The 27,192-nt window shown below is 35.2% G+C and overlaps 3 protein-coding genes across 3 annotated transcripts; 2 read left to right on the forward strand and 1 right to left on the reverse strand.

The window, feature by feature from the left end:
- The first annotated feature begins 12 nt into the window (after positions 1 to 12).
- Positions 13 to 14,550, forward strand: LOC110467027 (COP9 signalosome complex subunit 4-like). The gene is made up of 11 exons (XM_021523893.1): positions 13 to 120; positions 3,610 to 3,689; positions 4,888 to 5,039; positions 5,670 to 5,773; positions 9,237 to 9,390; positions 10,264 to 10,414; positions 10,987 to 11,071; positions 11,443 to 11,528; positions 12,198 to 12,313; positions 13,025 to 13,109; positions 13,913 to 14,550. The coding sequence occupies exons 1-11, from the start codon at positions 38 to 40 to the stop codon at positions 14,044 to 14,046; spliced, it is 1,230 nt and encodes a 409-aa protein (XP_021379568.1). The 5' UTR covers positions 13 to 37; the 3' UTR covers positions 14,047 to 14,550.
- A 63-nt stretch (positions 14,551 to 14,613) lies between these two features.
- LOC110467028 lies at positions 14,614 to 21,442 on the reverse strand. Its single transcript, XM_021523894.1, has 6 exons — positions 21,355 to 21,442; positions 20,904 to 20,951; positions 20,022 to 20,094; positions 18,541 to 18,566; positions 17,966 to 17,992; positions 14,614 to 17,415 (listed from the first exon to the last, which is right to left on the reverse strand). The coding sequence occupies exons 1-6, from the start codon at positions 21,415 to 21,417 to the stop codon at positions 17,191 to 17,193; spliced, it is 462 nt and encodes a 153-aa protein (XP_021379569.1). The 5' UTR covers positions 21,418 to 21,442; the 3' UTR covers positions 14,614 to 17,190.
- Positions 21,443 to 21,580: 138 nt separating this feature from the next.
- On the forward strand, positions 21,581 to 26,302 carry LOC110467029. Its single transcript, XM_021523895.1, has 4 exons — positions 21,581 to 21,687; positions 22,177 to 22,224; positions 23,420 to 23,530; positions 24,660 to 26,302. Exons 1-4 carry the CDS (start codon positions 21,592 to 21,594, stop codon positions 24,771 to 24,773), a joined length of 369 nt encoding a protein of 122 aa, XP_021379570.1. The 5' UTR covers positions 21,581 to 21,591; the 3' UTR covers positions 24,774 to 26,302.
- The last annotated feature ends 890 nt before the right edge of the window (positions 26,303 to 27,192 follow it).

The raw sequence follows: 27,192 nt of genomic DNA on the forward strand, positions 1-27,192 counted from the left end.
TAAGCGAATGAGATTGTGGGAAAATTCCTGTATCAAAATGGCGACTTCCATTCGTCAACAACTTTCGCAGCTTGCAAGCCTTTCACATTCAGGTGGATCTCACAAAGAAGTAACAGAAAAGTAATGCGTTTTTGTTAACAGACATATTCCACGAACTAAGTACATGTCATTTACATATTTTGTTGTGCGATACATGGCAAATAATTCTATATCATGTTTGTCGAAATACAAGCTCAGAGCTTAGGTTAAATTTTCACCCTATTCGACGTTATACTGTTTTGAAAACCTCATGACATTTGTCTGAAAAGTTAGGCTGGATACATTTCCTGACAACTCCTGACGCCAAACTATTTTATCTTGTTTACAATCTTTACGTGACACGTTATTGAATTCATAATGTTAAATGAATATAGGGGGAATAGGCTTCTGCCTTACTGGCAAGCTAGCTTTTCCAAAGATGCGGTACATAACCACAGCAGCAAGCAACTACTATTATTTTGTTGTGGGCTTTCAGTCGCTGGGATATAACGTACCCAGCGACTGAAAGCCTAAAAGAAAAAGAGAAAAGAAAAAAAGATGGCCTGTATCGCTCACCTGTTTCTTTTGTTACATGAAACTGACATATATAGGTTACTTCAGACCAAATTTGGTAACTAGAACACAAGCCATTTTATGGACTTCCCACCCTTCGAAATACCCTTGTTTTTCTTGTCGTATTTTCATGTCTTCATTTCAGTATTGCGTATCGGGCATTCCATTACCGTAGTGTAAATTATAGTAACACCGGTTAAACAATATAGTACACGTGCGTGAAGATGATATATCAACACCCGATATCGAGACTTAACATGGAAATGTGTAATTACACATAATTCAGAAATAAAGCTTATGATACAAAGACATTAATTAACTCACGGCAAAACACTGACATACGATCACACGACTTCAAGAAGGTCGTATATGAGGCGCATGGAATGCAGACTGATGTGTTTTGTTTAGCGACCTCACCTGTACGTATCACATGCTAACAGTAGTTCACAAGCTCTTGGTCGCTACGACTTTTGTTGTCAAGCGAGTTACGCTCTGTCAGATAAATCGGTTCACAAATGCAATTACAATAACTCTGTGAAAATAGTGGTTTGTAAAATATCAAGATCCCTGTAAAATGGAAGTGCTTGTGCGTGCACGTAATAACGGCATACCATGCGATAGCCCATGGTTACATATATGTACCTGACATGTTAATATACCATGCATAAGCGGGCTATGGAATGATGTCCAAAGTGTACATGATTGAGAGTAATTTTGTCCCATAAAAGAACAGTAAATTGACAATGAAAGTATTTTAAATTATTTCTGTCATTTTTGGTATAGTAAAGAAAATAAATGTTGTTGTATAAATTCTATCCCTCTGCAAAAAGTTCCGTTTTTTTTCAAGGTAGACAACTCTCATCAGGATCAAAATTATCGTAGAATGTAAAATTAATTAATTATTAAGACTTTGTGCGTATTTGGTTCAATTTTTCACTCTTTTTTTGTATGAAACTATGTGTACTGTTTGCTTTGAGCTTGTATTTAGTAACTTTTATCCATACAATTTCAATAAACAAGCTTTTTGTAACATGTTGTAGATATTTTATGATAAATAAGATATTTGTAGGGTTGATTAGCAATGTTTCTTTCATTATTAGCTCACCGGGTCCGAAGGACCAAGGTGAGCTTATGCCATTCCGTGGCATCCGTCGTCCGGCTGTCTGTCTACCCATCAACAATTTCTTGAAACGACTTCTTCTTAACCACTGATTGGAATTTAACTAAATTTGACTGGAAGCATCCCTAGGTGGTGGGGATTCAAAATTGTACAAATGGTGGGGTTGACCCCCCAGGGGGCTGAGGGCTGGGCCAAAAGGGGGCAATTTGGATATATTGCTATAAACAACTTCTTCTGTAGAACCATACCGATCATATTTGGTCGGAAGCATTCATGGGAGGCAGGGATTCAAAATTGTACAAATGGTGGGTCTGACCCCCCCCCCGGCTAAGGGGTGAGGGCCAAAAGAAAATTATTACTTGGAAATGGTTGAGATCCCCACCATATAACCATATATACAATTGCTGACTATAAAGAGATGAATGCACATTTGCTTCCAGGATGGCGCTAGGGTCTGGCCCCACACTTGGAGACTTAACCCCTGGGTCATAACTTTGAAACGGTTAAGATCCCCACCCCAAAATTATATATACAATTGTTGGGCATAAAGAGACGAATGCAGTCATGATATTAGAATTGATCCTGGGGTCTGGCCACAACCCTAGGGACCTAGTTTCTGAGTCACAGCTTGGAAACAGTTGAGATCCCTACCATACATAAAATTGCTGGGCATAACAAATCAAATACAGATATGCTACAAGCATTGGCCTTGGGGTCTGGCATATTCCCTTGGATCTCATTTGGAGAATATTTTGCCATGATTGCTTAGATATCTAGGTGAGTGATACAGGCCCTCTGGGCCTCTTGTTTTATTGTTGTAATAGTTTTGAACAATGCCACACGCTCAAAAAATGTGGAAGTGTTGAATTTGACAATAATTCAATTTTTCAATATTTTTTACAAAAAAAATCCCCAGTTTATCGGAATGCTGAGATTTTCATAAAATCATCCTTACAGATTGACATAACCATTATGTGAAACTTTCATTGAATTCTGCTTGCTAATTACGAAAGGGTGGAGCCTCCTTACCATCGCTTAAATGATTCTTAAGATATTGTTGTTTGAAATTTGAATTTTTAAGCTTTTAACCCACGTTGACCTTTGACTCCGGCTAGCACTTAAAGTTGACCTTTGACCTCATTACTTTAATTAAGAAAAAGATTCACCGAGCTGGTCTACACAACATACCTTGAGTATTATGACTCGTAACACATTGTTGTTTGAAGTTTTTAACATATTAGACCCCTGTGACCTTGAAAGTAGGTCAAGGTATTTTTAATGAGGAAAATTTATAGCACTCCATTCTAGGTACCTACTGGCCAAATATCATGACACTGGGCCATATGGAACTTGAGAGGAAGATTATTTAAGCTTTTAACCCATGTTGACCTTTGACCCCTGACTAACACTTAAAGTTGACCTTTGACATCATTACTGTTACAAAGAAAAAGATTTGCACTGCTGGGATACATAACATATCCAAGTATAATGACTCTAGTCCTTATGGTCCTTTAAATATTGTTGTTTTAATTTTTGAACATATTTGACCCCTGTGACCTTGAACGTAGGTCAAGGTAATTCTAATCAGGAAATGTATAGCACTCCATCCCATCTACCTACTGGTCAAATGTCGTGACCCTTCTTCACAAGAAGTCTTAAAAAGAAAAAGTTGACAGCGGTTCCATGAAATGCTGAAAGTTGGAACTCCCTTGAAGTTGTGTCTTTTGAAAAATAGAAATGCTGGTAAAAGATGATAGATTATGTTGAATCACTAAGCCACTTTTGTGTCTTTGATTCTCACTTCAGAGGGATTATATTGCAACTATGTGATGCATACTCTTATTGGTTCACAATGAACAAAGATATTGAATTAACTTTTCATGCTCATTATTTTACAGATACAGAGGGATATTGGAAACGATATTAAAAACAGGTGGCAGTGACCTAGTTCCATGTCTTCAGGCTTTTGTGGAGGCTTGTAAGTTTAAATTAAGATTACATTGTATTTTGAACAAAAAAACACCTTTGAACGAATTCTACTGTATTTTGCTATTTAGGCCAAATTAAAAAAAAAATTGTGTTTCCGCTAACCCTATCTTCCTTAGATTTGTGTGCCTACCTTGAAGTTTTTATTGGCATTTAGTGATATGCACTGTTCAAGTCTGAACTCTTGTTCTATATAAGCATAGCAAAAATATTTTCCAAAACAAAAATAATTGCCTACCTACCTACCCTATTTTTTCTGAAGATGAAAGCGGAAAGACAAGTTTGTTTTTGGCCTTTCATTAAGGCATTTATAGTGTACCACTATTAGTTTTTGCTTTCAATTTGAAAGTAATTATTGCTTGCTTTTGCATTCTTAAATACCAATAACAAAATGATTCATTAATAGACTCAGGGATCAATCTAGACTTGGTTCACTACCGTTTATGGGTAGTTTCCCCTACAGAAGAAAATTCCCCTGTTCTGTGAAATTACCCCTATTTGCTTCGAAATTCCCCTATTTCAACAAGAAAATAGCCGTTTTTTCTTCAAAATATTTCCCCTATACAAGTATATGTTTTCTTTAAAGTTCAACAGTTAAAATGCATAATACTGCATATTAACATTTTCTCCATTAAATTTAAACAAAAATTCTACAATTTTAAGCTTAAAATTGTTTAAAAATTTAAATATACTGCACACATGTATGTCGGACAAAACATTTATCTTTTACCTTCGTGACGCTATAGTCTTGTATCAAATTTTAATTCCCCCCAAATCTGAATAAGGGTATTTTCCCCTAAAACCTTGATTGTTCCCCGGGGCTGTTATTTGGCTTGCTCTTGTGATGCAATTTTTGGTAATATTTGACCAAGCAGTATAGAATTATGTATGTCTACAATAGTTTAACTTACTAATGGTACCAGTTTGTTTGAAACATTATTTTTATAATCTGTACATGTAACTTAAATATTCTAAGATATGTTAGAGCCTTGATGCATGGTAGATATGTGTTATTAAAAAAAAATCAGCTTTTGGGATCCAGTTTCCACATACAAGTCAGCTATTTCTCTAATCAAATTTAAAGTAAATTTATTATCAGAAAAGTGGATCATACAGGCTGTATACATATATAAAGCCTGTTCAATGTAATCACAATGTGGAGTTTTTAAATGTAAAAATGAACTTTCCAGTGGTCAACGAGAATGTGAGTCTGGTGATATCGCGTCAGCTGCTGTCTGACTTCTGCAGCCACTTATCCAAGCTGAGTGACCCTCTGGCCAAACAAGTGGCCCATTTTACACTGGAGAAGGTCCACACACGAGTCATCTCATTTGAGGAGCAGGTGAGCCCTTGTTCTTTCATACAGTAGAATGATTTAAACATATTTTATTGTCGAAACAGACAAATGGATGAGAGACAAGTTCTAACAACTTACAAGCTCTTCTCCACTACAGTAGAATAAGGTACCGGTTCAGTAAAATGTGGATTTGATGGAAAAAGGGATCAATCTGCTTTTGTTAATAGGAAGGAAAAACCAATACCAATAATTTGAGAACTCTGAAGTAAGATTGTGTCTTGCTGCTAGTATGATGTAGTTTCTGCGGTAACTGTGGCTGTGAAATTGAATTTTTCCACAATCATAGATTATTTCAAACTACACACATTTTTTCAAGTAAAATCAAATTAGTTTTGTACATAAGAGAATCTGTCTTGGAAATTGTACCATGATTAAGGGATCCCAGCACTTTGAAAGTGATCCCATGGCCACTGCCCATTTGTAAAAATAAAAAGTAAATGCTGATTTTCATTTTTTCCAGATAGTGAGTTGTGTTTATAGATCGGTAATGGTTCCAATCGACCAGATACAGTATGCCAATCATTGACAGACCATAGTTTTTGAAATGAGTGATATGTGATTGATTTGACAGTTTTTGAGAAAGATATATTAGATTTTCTTGTTTTGTGGTTACAGGTGGCGGCCATTAGACAGCACCTGGCAGACATTTATGAGCGGGAGTTGTCATGGCGAGAGGCCGCCAATGTGTTGGTGGGGATTCCCCTGGAGACGGGACAGAAGTAAGTCACTCAGTACTCGGTCAATGTCTGACTTTGTAAAGAAAGTCCTATAGTACTCTTTAATTCTGTAATAAGTATACCTTGTTTGGCAGGGAGTTCTTGTTAGTATCCATTATATTCAGAAATGAAAATTTCTCGTAAGACAATGTGTCCTTATAGGACATGTATTATAAATGTGTCGTGGTATAGGGGACATGTATTGTATCACTACTAGACAATGAAAAATATGTGTTATGGAAGGAGACATGTATTGTATCATTACTAGACAATGTGTCATGGTAGGAGACATATATTGTATCATTACTAGACATTGCGTTATGGTAGGGGACAAATATTGTATCATTACTAGACATTGTGTTATGGTAGGGGACAAATATTGTATCATTACTAGACATTGTGTTATGGTAGGAGACATGTATTGTATCATTACTAGACATTGTGTTATGGTAGGGGACAAATATTGTATCATTACTAGACATTGTGTTATGGTAGGGGACATGTATTGTATCATTACTAGACAATGTGTCATGGTAGGGGACATATATGATATCATTACTAGACAATGTGTTGTGGTAGGGGACATATATTATATCATTAAGTGTGTTGTGGTAGGGGACATATTGTATCATTACTAGACAATGTGTTGTGGTAGGGGACATATATTGTATCATTACTAGACATTGTGTTGTGGTAGGGGACATATTGTATCATTACTAGACAATGTGTCGTGGTAGGGGACATATATTGTATCATTACTAGACAGTGTGTTGTGGTAGGGGACATATATTGTATCATTACTAGATAAGGTGTCGTGGTAGGGGACATATTATATCATTACTAGACAGTGTGTTGTGGTAGGGGACATGTATTGTATCATTACTAGACAATGTGTCGTGGTAGGGGACATATTTTGTATCATTACTAGACAATGTGTCATGGTAGGGGACATATATTATATCATTTCTAGACAATGTGTTGTGGTAAGGGACATATATTATATCAATACTAGACAATGTGTTGTGGTAGGGGACATATATTATATCATTACTAGACAATGTGTCGTCGTAGGGGACATATATTATATCATTACTAGACAATGTATTGTGGTAGGGGACATATATTATATCATTACTAGCCAATGTGTTGTGGTAGGAGACATATATTATATCATTACTAGACAATGTGTTGTGGTAGGGGACATATATTATATCATTTCTAGACAATGTGTTGTAGTCGGGGACATATATTATATCATTTCTAGACAATATGTCGTGGTAGGGGACATATATTGTATCATTACTAGACAATGTGTCGTGGTAGGGGACATATATTATATCATTACTAGACAATGTGTTGTGGTAGGGGACATATATTATATCATTACTAGACAATGTGTTGTGGTAGGGGACATATATTATATCATTACTAGACAATGTGTTGTGGTAGGGGACATATATTATATCATTACTAGACAATGTGTTGTGGTAGGGGACATATATTATATCATTACTAGACAATGTGTTGTGGTAGGGGACATATATTATATCATTACTAGACAATGTGTTGTGGTAGGGGACATATATTATATCATTACTAGACAATGTGTTGTGGTAGGGGACATATATTATATCATTACTAGACAATGTGTTGTGGTAGGGGACATATATTATATCATTACTAGACAATGTGTTGTGGTAGGGGACATATATTATATCATTACTAGACAATGTGTTGTGGTAGGGGACATATATTATATCATTACTAGACAATGTGTTGTGGTAGGGGACATATATTATATCATTACTAGACAATGTGTTGTGGTAGGGGACATATATTATATCATTACTAGACAATGTGTTGTGGTAGGGGACATATATTATATCATTACTAGACAATGTGTTGTGGTAGGGGACATATATTATATCATTACTAGACAATGTGTTGTGGTAGGGGACATATATTATATCATTACTAGACAATGTGTTGTGGTAGGGGACATATATTATATCATTACTAGACAATGTGTTGTGGTAGGGGACATATATTATATCATTACTAGACAATGTGTTGTGGTAGGGGACATATATTATATCATTACTAGACAATGTGTTGTGGTAGGGGACATATATTATATCATTACTAGACAATGTGTTGTGGTAGGGGACATATATTATATCATTACTAGACAATGTGTTGTGGTAGGGGACATATATTATATCATTACTAGACAATGTGTTGTGGTAGGGGACATATATTATATCATTACTAGACAATGTGTTGTGGTAGGGGACATATATTATATCATTACTAGACAATGTGTTGTGGTAGGGGACATATATTATATCATTACTAGACAATGTGTTGTGGTAGGGGACATATATTATATCATTACTAGACAATGTGTTGTGGTAGGGGACATATATTATATCATTACTAGACAATGTGTTGTGGTAGGGGACATATATTATATCATTACTAGACAATGTGTTGTGGTAGGGGACATATATTATATCATTACTAGACAATGTGTTGTGGTAGGGGACATATATTATATCATTACTAGACAATGTGTTGTGGTAGGGGACATATATTATATCATTACTAGACAATGTGTTGTGGTAGGGGACATATATTATATCATTACTAGACAATGTGTTGTGGTAGGGGACATATATTATATCATTACTAGACAATGTGTTGTGGTAGGGGACATATATTATATCATTACTAGACAATGTGTTGTGGTAGGGGACATATATTATATCATTACTAGACAATGTGTTGTGGTAGGGGACATATATTATATCATTACTAGACAATGTGTTGTGGTAGGGGACATATATTATATCATTACTAGACAATGTGTTGTGGTAGGGGACATATATTATATCATTACTAGACAATGTGTTGTGGTAGGGGACATATATTATATCATTACTAGACAATGTGTTGTGGTAGGGGACATATATTATATCATTACAAGACAATGTGACAGGATTAGGAACATAAGCTGCATCATTACAAGACGATGTGTTGTTGTAGGGGACATATATTATATCATTACTAGACAATGTGTTGTGGTAGGGGACATATATTATATCATTACTAGACAATGTGTCGTAGTAGGGGACATATATTGTATCATTACTAGACAGTGTGTTGTAGTAGGGGACATATATTATATCATTACTAGACAATGTGTCGTGGTATGGGACATATATTATATCATTACTAGACAATGTGTCGTGGTAGGAGACATATATTATATCATTACTAGACAATGTGTCAGGATTTGGGACATAAGCTGCATCATTACTAGACGATTTATCGCTATTGTTATGCAATACTTAAGTATTGTCTGTTTACCTTGAAAAATAAAATAAATTGCCTTAAGGAGTACACATGTTAAAAGTTTGGAAGTAATTGAATTGAGGATTCATTTATCTTGATTTGTTTAACCCAGGCAATATGCTACGGACTACAAATTGGAAACATACCTGAAGATAGCTAGACTTTACCTGGAGGACGAGGACCCCGTTCAGGCGGAGGCTTACATAAACAGAGCCTCACTCCTACAGGCCGATACTAAGAACGAGGAACTACAGATACACTACAAGGTAGGATACATTGTGTAGCACTCAATACCATTACTAACGTGTACATTTTCTGTTCCTGCTGTACTACAGGTATTTGCTTGAAATTTAAAAAGTGTGGGATGGCTGCTATGCACAACTTAAGGCAATATGCTACCTTACTCAACTTACCTGTGATCTGTGCTAGAACTGTTTTCTTATAGATATACCTATCAATGCATTCATTTTTGTGTTGACTGCGAAAAGCTGGTGACACTGGTATTGATATATTGGCGTCGGCGTCCGAACAGAGGTTTTCGTGCGATAACTTGAGTTTCCTTGGGCCGGTCAAACTCAAACTTAATGCAGTGCTTCCTTACCAAAAGTGCTTGCTTGGGATTGCTTTTCAGGTCCGAAGGTCAAAGGTCAAGGTCACTGTTACTATAAATAGAATATGTTTTCGTGCGATAACTTCAGTTTCCCTGGGCCGATCAATCTCAAACTTCATGCAGTGCTTCCTTACCAAAAGTGCTTGCTTGGGATTGCTTTTCAGGTCCGATGGTCAAAGGTCAAGGTTACTGTTACTATAAATAGAAAATCTGTTTTCGTGTGATAACTTGAGTTTCCTTGGGCCGATCAAACTCAAACTTCATGCAGTGCTAGGCATACTTGCATTTTCAAGAAAAAAAATAGGGATACCTCCCAGCTTCCTGCGCAGGCGACACATCCACTTCCGTGGAATTCTTGTTCTATAAACTCTTTCAAACATGTCTTCATTTATGAATCACAGTTATAAAAGATATTTCACTGGTTTCTATGAAACTATTTCACAGAGGAGATATATATGACACAGAAAGGTAGCGTAAGCTAAGACCAAAAAGAAAAAACAATCTTGTGTATATTTGGCAACTTTTTCAGGCCTGTTATGCCCGTGTGCTGGATTACCGCCGTAAATTTATCGAAGCAGCTGTGAGATACAACGAGCTGTCATTCCGCACCCTGATAGCCGAGGATGAGAGACTCACCTCACTGAAAAATGCACTAATCTGTACAATTCTAGCGTCAGCAGGTAATTAACTATCTGTATTTATCTGTCCTCTGTCCGTCTTGCTCTGACTGCTTATAATCCTACATAATATGGTCTGGTCAGATAATATGGTTTATTTGCTGTAATGTTGTAAAGTTGTTTTGCACTATAAAAGAGCCTTTGGAAACATAGACCCATAACAATCAGTGAATGAGAACCGTCTTTATCGCAACGTCCTTTTGATGAGCTGAGGTTCTTTACAGTTTTTGCAATTAATATGATATTTCAAAATCAGATCACAGCAATGTCCTGCATACTTTAACCAGATAGTTAAAAAGAGAATCAACATAGAAAATAATTTTAAATGTCAGACATCACATTGACTAGATCGTGTATGAAAGGATTAAAATTCTAACAATTTTGAATATCTGCAACATGAAAAAAATAGCTTGAAAGATATCCACAATTACATTTTTTTTTTTTTTCATTATTTTATGTCAGACACTGATTTTAATATCATGATAAAAATAGAAAAATCAATATGTTAGTGCATACATGTATAACTGAATGTTTAAAATGTTTAACTAATATCCGTATGTCTCATTGCTTTAAAGGACAGCAAAGATCGCGAATGTTAGCTACATTATTTAAAGACGAACGATGCCAACAGTTACCAGCCTACCACATACTAGAAAAAATGTAAGTCAATATTATATATATATACTGTGAAATTTCGCCACATTTTAACTTTCACCTTTTTAGCCCGCCATAACGAGGGGGGAATACAACATACTGTAGTTATAATATGTGAATTGGGCAAATCAACACTTCAAAAATGGATTCTACCAGTGAGGAGTGAAAATTTGACCGAGTGAAAGTTTCCAGGTAGTCCGTATCTGAATGGTTTAAATGACAAGAAAGAGATAGCATATTGAAAGGTATCGATTGTCAATGCTCTGTGCTCAAGTGTTTATTCACTTTTGATTATGCCAGATTTGAAAATCGTCTTTAATTTTCCCAAAGCATTACCTGAAATAGGTTTTTTTAAAGATTTTTTTTCAAAATTTCAGGTACTTGGACAGAATAATCCGAAGTAGTGATTTACAAGAATTTGCGTCTTACTTACAATCTCACCAGAAGGCTGTAACCAGTGATGGTAAGCATTTATTCTGTCCATCATTCACCAATACTTTCCAAAATTAAATGTTAGTTTCGTGTCTATCAAGAGTATCAATGTGTTCAGATCAGCTTTCTATTCTATGTTGAGAATTAGCCTCATTAAATCCAAACTTGTTATCTGCAACACATGGGGCATATGCTTAAATCACTCAAAAGGCCTTAAAAACCTTCATTATGACCTACTTGATAGCCCTGGCATGGTTCTAATACCGTAAGTTCATATCTTTTAGCGGTATTCTAATTTCAACGCTTTTCACACTTTAGATTATGGTTGAGATTCAGTAACACGCTAAAATTTGAGTCCACCAAAATAATTACTTTAACAGTATATAGAGCTCACCAAACTGACCAGAAAAAAAGTAATGAAAAGATGTACATAAATTCTCTTTTTATTCCACACTGCATCCCACATTGCAATGGGGAGCTGGGACTAAAAACGTGATTCCTAATCAAGCACAGCTTTTCATTAAATAACATGCATTCCCTGGTGATAACGATGACAAACACATAGAATGATTCCCCTATCCCCATCCAGCTTTTCAAATATACACAAAGTTGTGGACATTGGTAACTAATTGAAGACGCGTTGATGTTGTTGGTGATGATTTTAATCCAAAATGAATGTGTTATGTTTCGTATTTCGAAGGATCAACGATTTTAGACCGAGCTGTGATTGAACACAACCTTTTGTCGGCCAGTAAGCTGTACAACAATATATCTTTCGGTGAACTTGGATCGCTCTTGGAAATTCCCTCGACTAAGGTACTTCGCCATTTATAATTGTGTTTCTCCTATTAAAAAGGTGAGTCATCTGGCGAGGAAATTAGAATGTTATGTGACTGCTGTGATATGGAATGCTGAACCACTCAAGAGACCATACTGCAGGTTTTCAAATATATTTTCAATGGTTCAACTTTTCATATAAAATCCCTATTATGTTGTGTAAGAGGGATGAGTCCAGGGCACCCCAACCCTGGCATCCCTCCCTTAAAGATGCTGGGGGAATAAAATCCAATTTGAAACTAAAAAAATAAAAAAATTAAAAAATTAAAAAAATCTATTAAATTTTCTTAAATGTTATCGGTTATTGTAATATTAAATGTATCTTTGGCCCATTGTACATGATATTTTTACTATCCGTGGAGGGCTAATATTTGTAGAAAATGGTAATGATTGAAGTTTCAGATTGAACTTGAATAGTCTAAGATTTAGTTCATTATGAGGATCTTTATAATGCGATGCAAGCCAGATCAGTTTGTATCTTGCTTAAATATGTTAATTTAAGTTTTTCATGGTTTTTTTCTTCAAATCTTTGTATAAATATGATTTTATTTGCCAGTGTATTACCCGAGGAAGATCATTTGGATAGAGAAGAACATGTATTTTATTTACAGTTGTAATAATTATAAAAATATCTGATTTAAAGTTGTTTGTTCATTTCATAATTGTTTATTTCTATTGGTTTATGTACAGGCAGAAAAGATTGCTTCCCAGATGATAACCGAGGAGAGAATGAACGGATGTATAGATCAGATTGACTCCATTGTACATTTTGAAGGTACAAATATTTACCACTTTGATTGAAAGAAAACAGGCATACGGCATCCCCCACCTTTCCCTTGGAGACAGAAATCTCCAAAAATTTGATCTAATGTCCACAAATGGAGTTTAACTAGTTCACCCCTGAAATTTCACAATGAACTATTCCAATCTTTGATTTGGAAGAGTTCAAATGATGTGTCTTCAGGGGTGAATGAGTTAAGTGACAACACATTGAAAACAAATTCTCTTTTCTATTCTATGATACTGAAAAACAGAAAGACGTAGTACATCAACAAACTCAACCAAAAAAGGATGTGTTGTGATATATATCACAATATATTTGTCACGGGAAAAAAATCTTTCTTTCTTCTTAAAATATGCTTAATTTTCATACGAAAATGTTGCCAAATGCTGTCCAACTCGACAACATACATCCTAAAGATTTTAGATTTGCATTGAACCAGTCATCAGGTGTGATATCTCAGCCAATTCCCATCTCTAGTATAAGCCAATTTTAAAAATATCAACATATCTGTTGGTTATTGCAGTAATTTGAAAAGTTAAAAAATCTGGCCAATACATGAAAATAAACTTCTGAAAAACATTGCGATATTTTTACATTGCACTAGAAAATTTCTGCGTATTGCATTAAGGTCTTCCCATATATTGTAACAGCTCTAAATAACGAGAGCTGTGGACTTTATCTTGACGTACTTGAACAATGGGCAGTAGGAATTATTTGGATGTTTCTTCACAATTGCCAAAATAAAATTTGACATCTATTTTGTAGTCTATAGCTATGTTGTTTTGTTTTTTCAGACCGTGAGGCACTACCCACATGGGATAAGCAGATTCAGAGTCTGTGTTTCCAAGTCAACCAGATCATAGAGAAAATCGACCAAACAGCACCCGACTGGATGGTCAAGTTCATGGAGTCACAAATGGCGCAGTAACCATATCGATAACAGACAAGATTAAAATTATATTTCAATGGAACCTTGGTATTTGTGAAATACTTAAAAGATCCCAATATGCTTGTGCTGTAAGGGATATTTACACTAGGGAAAGTACATTTTACGTGAAGGTCATGACCTGGTAGTGTGTTGCTATGGTTACTGAAAGTTGTTTAATGCCTAGATGATATTGTTCCTACTGCACAAGTGCAATAAAAAAACAATACAGATCAATAGTGCTATTACGAAGACTGTGGATAAAAGTTTTAGACAAGGTATTGCTCTTTACCTGTGAAGGATGTTTTTGCAGGCAGGTGACAAAGAATATGTAAAAAGACCCATTCATTGGATTTCCAGGGAAAATGACAAGAAAGTCAGTGGATTATGTTGAACACCTGAATTAAAAACTTTGTTTAAATTCCATCATGTATGTTTGCCTGTGTGAATAAAAATATTCCTCGGTGCATCAACCTGTATTTACTACATTAAAAATGTATCAATTTACACTGAGTTGTTTCCCTTGTATTTAAGGCAGAAATTAGAAAATGACAACATGACAACTAGCTAAACTTTTGTATTTAACATTTAATGAAATAAATTACATGTATTAAATACAGAATAGTAAAAATTATTAACAGTGCTTTGTCTTCATATGTTCTAATGGATCTTTTTTTTTCATGATCCTCCTTTGATCTGGATTTTAACATTAGGTAGTATATTTCATACGACTAAAGAAATATTCAAATTCATTAATATTAAAAAGATTTACAATCTATGTCACTGGAGCAGCACATGTGTAGGAGTTAACTAACGTTTCTGTTCAAGATGATGATGATGATGATGATGATTTCATGATGATGATGATGATAAAAGATATTTGTATTACATATCCTCTTGGTAAATTGATATTATTGCACATTTGTTGAATAAACTAATACAGTTTGTTAATAAGAACACAATCAGGATATAAGTAGCACAGCTTTGTCATGATGGGATCTAAACATCTTTTTCAATTTGTCTACAGATCTCTTGAAAATCCGAATTTAGAACTTACTGTTACCTGCCCTCTGATGCACGCAGGGGACCAAGAGGAAACTGGCTTTATACAGTGCTATATTGCACAAACTATACAAAAAAAATCGCATTTTGTTTTTATAAATTATGATAAATAATTCCCACAAATATATTTAATGCAGATGTGTAAAAGACTAAAATAGTTAATACCAGTCATTTTTCAAAAGTTATCAATGAAATAAATGATTTTTAAGTTGTACAATGTAATGGACAAAATTAAATTCTAAAAATCAGCTCAGTTGTTTTCTGTAAATTATTTAATAACATTTATACAACCAACCCAAGAAACCTTCAAAAGGAAATTATATTTGTACATTTATACATGTAGTGAGACAAATAAGAGTTGAAATATTGAATTATTATGACACTAAGAAATAAACGTTCACAGCAAGGACTGGGAATCCGGAGGTGTCGCCAATCCAAAAACCGAATTCCTGGTGTGGGCGATGTAGAAAGCATTTGACTGAGAAACTTTTAAAAAGCACAATAAAACAAACAAAACTCGTACAGAAATGTAATGTTATTTTAGCTGCTTGGTATGTCTTAGTGGAAGGGCAAGGCATTAAAGAACTCCACCAGGGACTCAATTGACAGATCGTAGACCTGTTTATTTATCACTGTGATGGCTGTATGACGGTGGTTGTGGAGGTGTATTGATTGCCATGGTGATGACTATGGTTATAGAAAAGATACCTTTACAGAAAAGTTAAGTTGGAAGCAAATTTGTGGCAAACCATTTTGTTTTCCAAGAAGTTTACAGGTTCTTGCAGCTAGCTGCAAACATTTATGACATTGCTGCAAATTTCTGCAAGCAACTTTTGTTTGCATCAACTTTGTGCCAAAGTTGCAAGAACCTGTTCATCACCAAAAATTCTTTGCAGTAAATTTGCAGCAAATGGTTACTGCAACATTGCCACAAATATTTGGTAGATACCTCTCATTTCTGTAGGGGTAGCTTATTGGTGGAGGTGGATAGGATGGCTAGCCAGGATGCTGCTCGTGGTTTTTGAATTTTTGATAGGTCAGATTGGTTGGTTGTGGAGGCTGACTGGTTAGATAGCCAGGGTGTTTGCTCTGTTAACTAGTGGTGACAAACTTTTTTGACTGGTTAATATATTGGCTGTGGTTATGGACTTGTTGGTTATTGAATGTCAATTGCTGTGGAGATGAACTGGTTTGCTAGTCTGGGAGACGGACAGGATGGATAGCCAGGTTGTTATTCAGGGGCGATGACTTTAGATATGGGCTAGTTGACTGGACTTGTTTGATTATGGCTGTTGAAGTGAACTGTTTTGCTAGTCATCACGTTGACTGTGGAGATGCACTTGTTACTTGTATGGTTGTTGGCTTTAGTTATGGACACCAGGTTGACAAGGTAGGTGCAATGGCTTTATTTATGGACAGGTTGACAAGGTAGGTGCAATGGCGTTGGTTCTGAAGTGGTTTGTTTATCAGGTTGTTAGCTCTGGAGACGGACTGGTTGCATATTCAGGCCGATTATTGCAGCTATGAACTAGTTGCATCGGACTAATGGCTGTAGGTGTAGACTATTGGCTAGCCCGTCGCGATGACTTCGGCGCTAAACTGGTTTGCTAGTCAGGGTGTTTGCTGTGGAGATGGACAGGTTGCCTTGTAACGGTAATGGATATAGGTATGGACAGGTTGCCTTGTAAGGGTAATGGATATAGGTATGGACAGGTTGCCTTGAAACGGTAATGGATATAGGTATGGACAGGTTGCCTTGTAACGGGAATGGATATAGGTACGGACAGGTTGCCTTGTAACGGTAATGGATATAGGAATGGACAGTTTGCCTTGTAACGGTAATGGATATAGGTATGGACAGTTTGCCCTGTAACGGTAATGGATATAGGTATGGACAGGTTGGTTAGTCGTTTGCGATGACTTTGGCGTTGAAATGATTGATTTGTCAAGGTTTTGGCTGTGATAATGGAGTAGTTGATCATTTAGGTTCGTGGGTGATGACTAAAGTTTATGGAGAGGGAATGTTACTGAAGCCCGTAAACCCGCTCTAGATATACAGAGATCATGTCCAAGAAAACACCAAGTTCATGTCTTAGACAAGGGGTTGGGTGTGTTGAAGTCGAACAGGCTCTGTATTGTGGCAGCTGTAATCGTAGATCTGTTAATTGGTCTGGGTGTTGTCCTTACAGAAGCCGGGTGGATATTCGTGTCGTCAGTTGGTGTGGATTTGAAAAGGTATACGTCTGTTGTTATACACTGGAATGTTATCACGGCAGCCACAATGAAAATATACCAGTATTTATCTGAACCCTGTAAAAAGACAGAAGATGAAGTTAGTTAGTCTGACGGATTTTATAGTCCAAGAAATGGTTAAATTTGATTCTGAAATCTCCAGGTATTTAAATACACATTAAATGAAGCGTTTATCATGGAATTTCATATTTGAACTAAGCATTGTATTTAAGTAATAATACATTTAACCAGACCAATCTGGACAAAGTTGTCAGGAAAATTCAGTTCAATTTCTTTCCAAACAACAAAAGACGCTTACCCTACCGGTACACTCGGTCCTATTCTCCCTGTACGTTTTCACGTGTCTCTGTATTAATTTTTTGTTTGTATATTTCCTTTTTTTTATCGATTTTGAGTTCAAACTATGGTTTTGTTTATTTTTTCCCCATTGAAAATCATGTTTTAGTAAGGCAAAATCGTAAGTAGAGGAAATTTGGATTTCACTACAGTTATACTTTTAAAGGTGATAAAGCTTAAATTAAGGAATTGCCTTAAGTTTAGGGATGTTCATGGACCTTAAGCTAGCGAAAAAAAATACTAAAATGCACCTGCGTTGGTTAGAACTTACCAAGTCGCCTCCTCTGTACCACCAGTTCTAAAGGGAATGAAGAATAAACGATGGCATTTTAGAACAGGAGCGAACATATTATGTTTTTTCTCTCATTATACCTTGTATATTATTGTATTATTTACACTTTTTCAAACAATTATTGAAGGCCAAGTTTTGTAAAGCTTGAGACTTTGATGCAAATTTTCAAAATTCGTGGTGAAAAAACGAAAGAACGAGAATGAGGATTTTTTTTGGATTCCGTCTTTTCGGAGCGAGCAACGAAAAGATAATTTTCTACCCCGAAAAGAAACAAATTGAAAGGTTGCTAATTAGCGTGTAATTTTTCGTCTTTTTGTAAACGAACGAGATTTAAGCAAATTATTTAATCTCGTCTTATCGCCCCGAGAATTAAATGATACAATATCTCGTCTTTTTGGGGCGAAATTATCAATTATATCTTTAAGTTTTACTTTATACACAAACAACATAAGTATTCAACATTGTTTGTGCATAAAGTAAACTTCGATATTTACATATTTCTAAACTGACTCATCTTTCTAATTCGCATGTCTTTTACACAAGAAAGTACTTACCACAACTACTCCAACGAGCGCGCTTACTGAAACAGAAAACAGAAATAATAATGCAATACAAATCACTTTGACAGACATGGAAAACTTGTAAGATGAACGTTAGGATGTTCAATCAAGCAGAGAAAACTGACTTAAGCAACAACTGACTGAAGACGTATCCTGTTAACGTCAACCGTCCTCATGTAACCTTGGCTGTTGTGTCTCCCTAGATACCAGTCCTCATATTACCTTGGCTGTTGTGTCTCCCTAGATACCCGTCCTCGTATGACCCTGGCTGTTGTGTCTCCCTAGATACCCGTCCTCATATAATCCTGGCTGTTGTGTCTCCCTAGATACCCGTCCTCATGTAACCTTGGCTGATGTGTCTCCCTAGATACCCGTCCTCATATGACCCTGGCTGTTGTGTCTCCCTAAATACCCGTTCTCATGTAACCTTGGCTGTTGTGTCTCCCTAGATACCCGTCCTCATATTACCTTGGCTGTTGCGAGGACGTTAAACTCCAAACAAACTAACAAAAGTAAAGCCAATCCCAAAAAGTCGTACTGACCAAATTACCTACTTGTGCTGTAATATGTCCATTGCGATCACCATGTGCAAAAGCAGTGGCAGTTATTATATAAAAAAACCTAATATATACAACAACAACAACAACAATACAAAAAAAACGGGTTTATACAACGTTTGCATTGTGCACTGTTTTCACAGAGATTCACTAAAACAACATATTCCAATCTGTGTAACTCTATAACCGTGTACTAAAAGTCTGTTTATAAATTTGTCTAATGCCTTAAACTAGTGGTTAGTTTCAGAAAAATAGACAAAATTATTTTTCTTAGCATTGTACACCGTGTCAAACAATCAATGAAAATAATGTGGTGAAGTATCATATGGACAATTCATACTTATCTGAGAATCACGTCAAGCCTCTGTATACTTGTCAATGTACATTTCATGCCAAATTAAAGGTCACAAGCATTTCCGTGCTCTATTTCATGCATTTCTACAAGTTTTGCCAGAAGTCCAATTGTTATACTATCGATACGAACATTTGTATCATGAAAGAGAATAGTTTATTTTCTTTCTCTCAAAATATTTTCATTATTTGCCGTAGCTCGGTTTTAAAATTTCTTGAACAACTTAACAGAAAATAATGAAAATATCATAAGAAAACACTTAATTACTTTACATAATGCACAATTTCGTTTCAATAGCTGCACAATTGACTTTTGGAAAATTCAGTAAAAAATGTAAAAATGAATGAACTAAAGAGCAGAAAAAAAACATTATTTTGACACAACACTGAAAATGCCATGTGCATTACACACCTAAAGAGAAGCTCCTTATTCGATGTACCAGGATATATAGTATACAGGTAAAACATTCGCGAATTTTCAAACATTGCGATGTGACAATTTACACGTTGCAATTTTTCGCGCTGAATTTCCGAACCTTTAGGATATGATGTTATTGTGATACTTACTAACAGTGTTGCAGGCCAGTAAGTAAAATGTTTGGTTTCGGTGTCCTTCTACCAGGCACATGGTAAACGATATCTACAAGAGAAAGTGACATTTTAATATCAGATAAGTGATATTTGACTAAGAGTCGATTGACATTTACCTGTGGTGAACCTTGCGTGGAAAGGTTATACGAGTCTACAAAAAAAAAAAAAAAAAAAAAAAAAAAAACAACACAAACAGACAATGAGCCTTACACATGTAATGCACGGGAATTGCTAGGAAAATGTCATTCACACGAAAGGTCAGATGTGTTTATATATCGCGGAATAGTTTATGTGTTATGTAAACCAATTTCCGTGTTTTGTCTTACATATGATTTAAACAAATGACGTTCACGTCATTATGATAATACAACCATTGCAAACACATATTCAGGTTTCCGTTATTAATAACAAGGGTAATAAGAACAATAAATACTATATAATTTTAGGTCATTTTTATTTCTGCTCAATTCAAAGGTGACGTATTTGATAACTCATAAAGTACTTGTTTCAGGGTATATACTACTTTAACTTACTATTTTCATTCCAAAGAGTTCCACAAAAAAACCCACAAAAAACAGGACGAAGTTAATTAAAAAACAAATGGTAACAAATTCGCCAACTGTCTACGGTCCCCATTCACTAAGAATCTAATTCGCGTTTCGTCCGAAGTGTATGAAATTGGACGAACATACTTTTCACTATTTTGTTTTGTCTATGACGTTCCGTCAAATGTTCATATACTGACGTCGCAACTGAAGAGATTACACTGGCAAAAAAACAATGAAAATCGGGCTAGATAATAATGCATGCATAAGTGTGATGAAAATGTGATCGTAGAATTTGTGTAAACATGCTTACCACTATCATCAGCGCCATTATTACGTTACAGAACCGGAGAAGGAAGGTCTGGAACAAAAAAAGACCATAGTTTATATATGCAGTGACCATTTATTAGAAACACATTTAGTTTGATCCCCCCTCAAAAAAGAAAAAGAAAAACTTCTTTTTTGATGATTTAAGATTATCTCTTATAAAGAAAATTTCAGCTGTAATTGATGTCACTATACCTATTCAGAAAATTAAAGAAATATCACTGTATCCCCATAACAACATATGAAACAGGAAGTTATAGGCTTGCAAATAAATGACACAATTAAATATCCGAGTCACGAATAATTGTTTACATCCTTGATACACATGTACAATTTAAACTAGTTCTACTAACCTTTTCTTTCCAAACATCATCATAAATGTAGAAAAATATGACAACAGTGTTACAGGTGTAAAATTATATATATTTTATACATACAATTGTTGGAGGAACTTCATGGTATATAGCGTTGGATTCCGTGCTGGTGACCTGGTCCGCCATGTTGAAACAACGTCATGTGATAAGGGCTCACAAGACATCGTTTATTGACGCCAGATAAACAAACGTTATCGCATCACATCATCCGCTCGGAATAGCTCGACGATCTATTTATCACATTCACATGGTTATTGTTAAACAGCCTCGATACGATATACGGAAGTGTGAGATTTCAAAATGGCAGACGACTCGAAGCCATTGATGAGGACTCAGCAAACCACTGCTACCGAGGCCAATGCAGTTTTCCATGACAAATATCAGGGACCGCGAGCCGTAAGTTCGAACACAAGTCATTTACTCTCTCTATCTTGCTATTAGTTAATACCCCCTTACCTTGATGCAAATCTTCAGTTAGCATTACGGAATTTGTGTATTATCGGTTATCAAAGTGGTCCTTTCTCGATTATGAACCAACTACAAGAAAACCTCGTTATACTGCCAAAGTTTGGTTGTGTAGCGTTATAAATTGGTTTTGCGACATTTCGATTAAGACATTAAAAGGATTTATCTAGAAAACAAGGGGGAAAAGAACATTGAAATTCATTAGCGGTAATTGAGTTAGCAAATGAAACAAGGGCGTTATATCGAAGTTCTCCTGCTTCAACATTGGAGTATTTCTAAATTAGCTATTTGACACTTCTAAATAAACCACGAATTGTAAACAATGCAAACAGTAAAACAACAACTATTTCCCTATTTGATATGTTTTCATTTAATTTCGGTGATCAGATTGTAATGTTGCCGTTCTATTTATATCCTCAGAGGGCGTTGCAGATTGTATTCGTCATTTTGGTTGCCATTATGGTGTTGGTACGTATACACATGCACTGTATTCGATATTGGCAACAGTAGCTATAACGATACCATCACTATAACCATCTTGTGTTATAAATAGCGTGTAATGAAAACTCGATTTGAGGCTGTCAAACACTAAGAAGAAGTCAATATTGGTTTGACGTTAAATTGAATATGACAAAAGCATAAAGCAATGAGTTCAAAGTATGGAAACACACCATACATGAACACTTCATCACACATTTAACTGTTTGAGTGTTTGACAGATGCTTCTCTTAGTGGAAGATTCAACTCCTTTTACTGCATAATATCCTCATTTCCAGAACCCCGTACCAATGCTAAAAACTGTAACTATGCATAAAATCCTTTTGTCTCGGCATGACTAGAAAAAAACATGTACCTAACTTATACAAAAATGGGGACAATCAACAACAGTGTTCTTAATGTTAAACGCAACAGGGCAAGACAAGGATTCGGACCCCCGATCAACTGAGCTTCCCGGTGAAAGATTAATAGAATTTTACACCCCATTGGTGGTGAGACAGGGTAATCTCAACCCGAGGGGTAAGATTACTATTGCCGAGTGTTTGACAGCTTAAGAATCTTACCCCGAGGGTTGAGATCACCCTGTCTCACTCCCAAGGGGGTGAATAATTATTTTTCTCTAACACTGTTTACCCTTGTATTTTACATAGACGTTACATCAATGCAATACAATGTTGATGTGATGCGGCTGAACTGTCGACATGACGTCATTGTATTGTTGCCGTGACGTCATGTTATTGTTGCTATGACGTCATACAATTGTTGAGAACGTGCAAAGAACACGTGTAGCTTGTCTCAACCCTAGGGTGAGATAAGAAAATCTCACACCGGTAAAATGTTGGATATCCCTGTCCAGGGTAAGAGAAATAGTGCTCTTGCCCAGCAACGCTACAGTAATATCCAAAACGAAATCAAGGGAAGGTTACAAAACGTACGATAAAACTAAACCGGGATTCTCTAAGGGTTTGCCTGAAGGGGGACTGATATCCCTGACGTAATGCATTTTTATGTTTCAATGTTTTGAGAAAATATTGATCTCCAAATTACCATGTTTTGTTTCTATCAAAACTAGAAAGCGTTCGTCTTCCACAAACTAGATTTTTATACACCACACTGAGAGTACATCAGAGACTGTTACAATATGTTTCTCAATTCTTTTCTACAGGTCTGCGTCATACTTTCCATATACCGAGGTATCGTCGTTGGAGAAGATGGCGGCTTGTACTTCATGCTTGGAGTCAGTCTAGTCGGGTTTGTCGTCCTGGAAATAATATTGGTAATGTCACAATTTATTTGTCTTTGATCCTCGAAAAATAAACATATTTGAACGTATGCATATAGCAGCAAGCAAAATGTAGATGACTGCATGTTTCATGCATGTGACACAAATAGCGAGTAAAATTACTAAAGAAACGTGTATATGGTATTCGATATGCACTTGGGAAGCTAGTGAACCTGTTTAAGGTGTTAGTTGTTACGATCACAGACATTAGTATACATCACTCATCTAAATTCAATCTAAAAGCATTATCACTAAAAATTAAATTGTTCTGGTATCTATAAAAGCAATGCGGTATAATGACTGGAAAAGAAGATGGACATTTTCGTCCTTTTATCCCTTTTAACTTGTAGAATTCATGATTATAAATCTTGTCCTAGTTTCACGAACATTCCGTAACTTACAGAAATTCCTTAATTACGATTTCCCACAGGAAAGCATTACCGAAGTTAAGGAGATTTTCCCTAGCTGAACATTTCACTTTACTCTAACAATGTTTTCCTATGGATAAAAAAGAAGTAGCTTGAAATAAGAACGTCGTGAAATGTTTGGACCGGTTCCTTCTCTATCTAAACTCTTTCCTTTTGTTCAATTAATTATTATTTAAATATTATATCATATTTTGTTTTGGTGCATTCTTTTTGTTGTCCTTTAATATCAAGTTTTTCCAATCTTGTGTATATGTTAGGGTTAGGGTTAGGTTAGGGTTCTCTGTTTTATCCTTTCTCCTCTCTTTGAACACGTTTGATAGTATCACTTCTTCTGCTTTTGTCCTGTATCGTTAAGAATGCATAGAATCAAATTCATCTCTATCAACAACATGTCGATTTTTGACTTATTCACAAATGTTTGTGGCAACCTTCGTATTATAACAATACAATGTAATTTGAAGTTATCGTGTTCAAAAAATAATTTAAACAACGTCATATTATCAATCATATTTTTAAAAAAATCGAACGGTTATTGTATATAAACTGTCAAAGATATGTATGCACTCTTTATCATAATAAGGGTAGACAATCATAGGTATTGTATGTTGCCCGATCCCCGTTGTATATAAGGCATATGCAATAAAATTAATATAACTAGTTTGTTTTAAATTGTATGTTGGTCGTTGATCTTTCAGATAATATTTATCCGACAAGGCGAACTGCCAAAAGAGAAGACGTGGTTCCTTTATTTCCTCGGCATGTGTGTGTTTTTGGAGGCCATCTTTACAGACATATTGCTCTACAATTGAGAAAAAAGACTGGTGCTTGACAATTGTTGCTTATCTGTGTTTTTCTATTCTGGCGATGTGGTTGCATTCCAATCAACACTCTTGGAAACACACATCGCTAATTTCCAATATTGTTGTTAATTTATTATTCATTGTTATAGTGTTAATGGTACATTGATCTGATCGGTTGGCGATTAGTCGCCTGTATGTATTGCAATCGATTGTTGTGCCAGCAGTTTTACTTGTAATTTGAATAAATACTCTCGGTTTTAATTTACAACGTTGTGCAATGATAGTGTATTGAAGAAAGGTTTTATGTCATACGTTTTATCATTAAGAAAATTGTACTGCCAAATATGTGTACTTTAGATGTTAATACGTGTCCTTCATTGATTGAAGGGGCATAACTTAAACTCTTGATAATAACCATAATTTTTAAAAAAGGCGGGTTAGAAATTAAGCCTGGGATTTCTTTCAGTAAAATATATCTCGAAAGTAAGTCCGCTTTGAAAAAGCCTTAAAATATGGCTCAGATTCCTTTGCAGTCAATTTTCTTTCACGATAGGCTGCCTAAGTTTTGTTAAATTGACATATACCTGGTATATCTTTGTATAAATAAAAAACCGATTTGCTAAGCATGTACTCTATTCAGGGAAACTTTCGCTTAGTCAAATATTGGTTTAAACAGAGGTTCAAATACTATTTGTTCCTTTATAGATATGTCTGACCGACTGGAATAGTTTGAATCACCAATATTTCACGAGATATATATGTCAACGTTAATTAATATATAGTGAATGAAGGTTTAATAACTGGTAAAATGTGTTCATATATTTTTCATACATAAACAAAATCAATGTGTGTGACTGTCTTTCTCTTTTAGCAAACTCAAAATACTCCCAAACACGGCGTGGAAATAAGTTTTATCGAAATTGATATTATATACAGTAACCGGGCTTCACAGATTGTGTTTCACAATACATTGACATAATACCACTGACAAGTCTTTAATAGACGAAATGGCCATACGCTGCAATATAACAGATTAGCTTGGTTTGGCTTTCTGCATTGAGTAACTTCATTTTCAAATGGAATTTTTAATTTTGAATTTCCAGTAATGCTATTAAAATCGCCCATTCTTCTTTTAGTAATTGCAAAACGTTTTCTGGGTTTTTGATAATATTTTAACGCTTTAACTCGCAAAATATCAATTAATACGTCATGGTTGTTCTATCGCAGTCTACACAAAATGTGTTTTTAAGTACTTTAATTGCTATCTTTTGTAAATGTGTTACATATGGTTAATTTAAGATTTAAAAAATGAAGCCTGATGAAGTACCTGTTTAGGTTGGCCTGAATACAACGTCGAGGAGATATTTAAATTAGCCGTTAATTTACATTGTAATGTGTGTTGTGGAACTATGCCGTGAACACCCTGTTCACACAATAACGGTACTAGTATACATATATATATCGCCCCTGTATGTAGATTATGTTTATTTATGTGTTGAAATGTGATATTGATGTAACATTAAAGAACGGAGTTCTGTTGAAGACTGTATGGGGTGTTAATTATTCCGATATATGGAAGGAATATACTATAATGGCTAACATAATTGATAGACCACAGCAACAACATACAAGGGTAAAATTCACACTCGTAGACTTTGCAAACAAAATCAAAAGGAAACATTATAAGTATTTTATTTCGCTTATTATGGATGCATATCATTTGAATTTCATATTGTCTAACATTTATGTATTCATCAAAGTTAGATGATCATGTGCGTTATTAGAAATAAGACACTGTTGCATGAAGGTGACTTAACTTAATGACATGAAAAGATAAAAGTCGTTATTTTTAATGCATTAGATCAGCCTGAAAGGAATTATCCTTACCTTTTTTTTTTTATTATTCCAACAAATATTTTTTATTGAGGCGACTAGTTTTGCCTACTAAGTGCTGATAATTATTTTTTCTGATTTATTTTATTTATTATTCATTTATTATCTATTCATATTTCTTCACACTACAGCTTATGCTCTTTCAAAATTGCGGAGAGTTTTTCAAATAAGTGTTTGTCATATTTGAAACGCAGAGTAAATTCAAACAAGTCTTTCAAACATTTCAATGATTCTGTTGATTTTGTGAAAGCACATGTAGAATATTATCTGTTATGGTCATGTGAGAAATTTAAGGGCCATCACATTGAACACACGAGATTGCAATTACACACTTTTGACTACGAATAAGGTACAGTCGTGTGTATTTGTGCAAGTATCTCTCGACAGATGCCAATTTTATATACCAGTACTGACCCACTGAGAGTTAAAGACTGCAGTGATCGACGTCCTGTTTACCTTTTGGTGCTTTGTTGATTGTTCTTAACTCGCATTGTCAGGTTTAAAGTGTCGTCAATATTTTTTTATATATTAATTC

This window comes from Mizuhopecten yessoensis, unplaced genomic scaffold, assembly GCF_002113885.1.
Source record: "Mizuhopecten yessoensis strain PY_sf001 unplaced genomic scaffold, ASM211388v2 scaffold11153, whole genome shotgun sequence".
In the NCBI taxonomy this organism is placed as follows: Eukaryota; Metazoa; Mollusca; class Bivalvia; order Pectinida; family Pectinidae; genus Mizuhopecten; species Mizuhopecten yessoensis.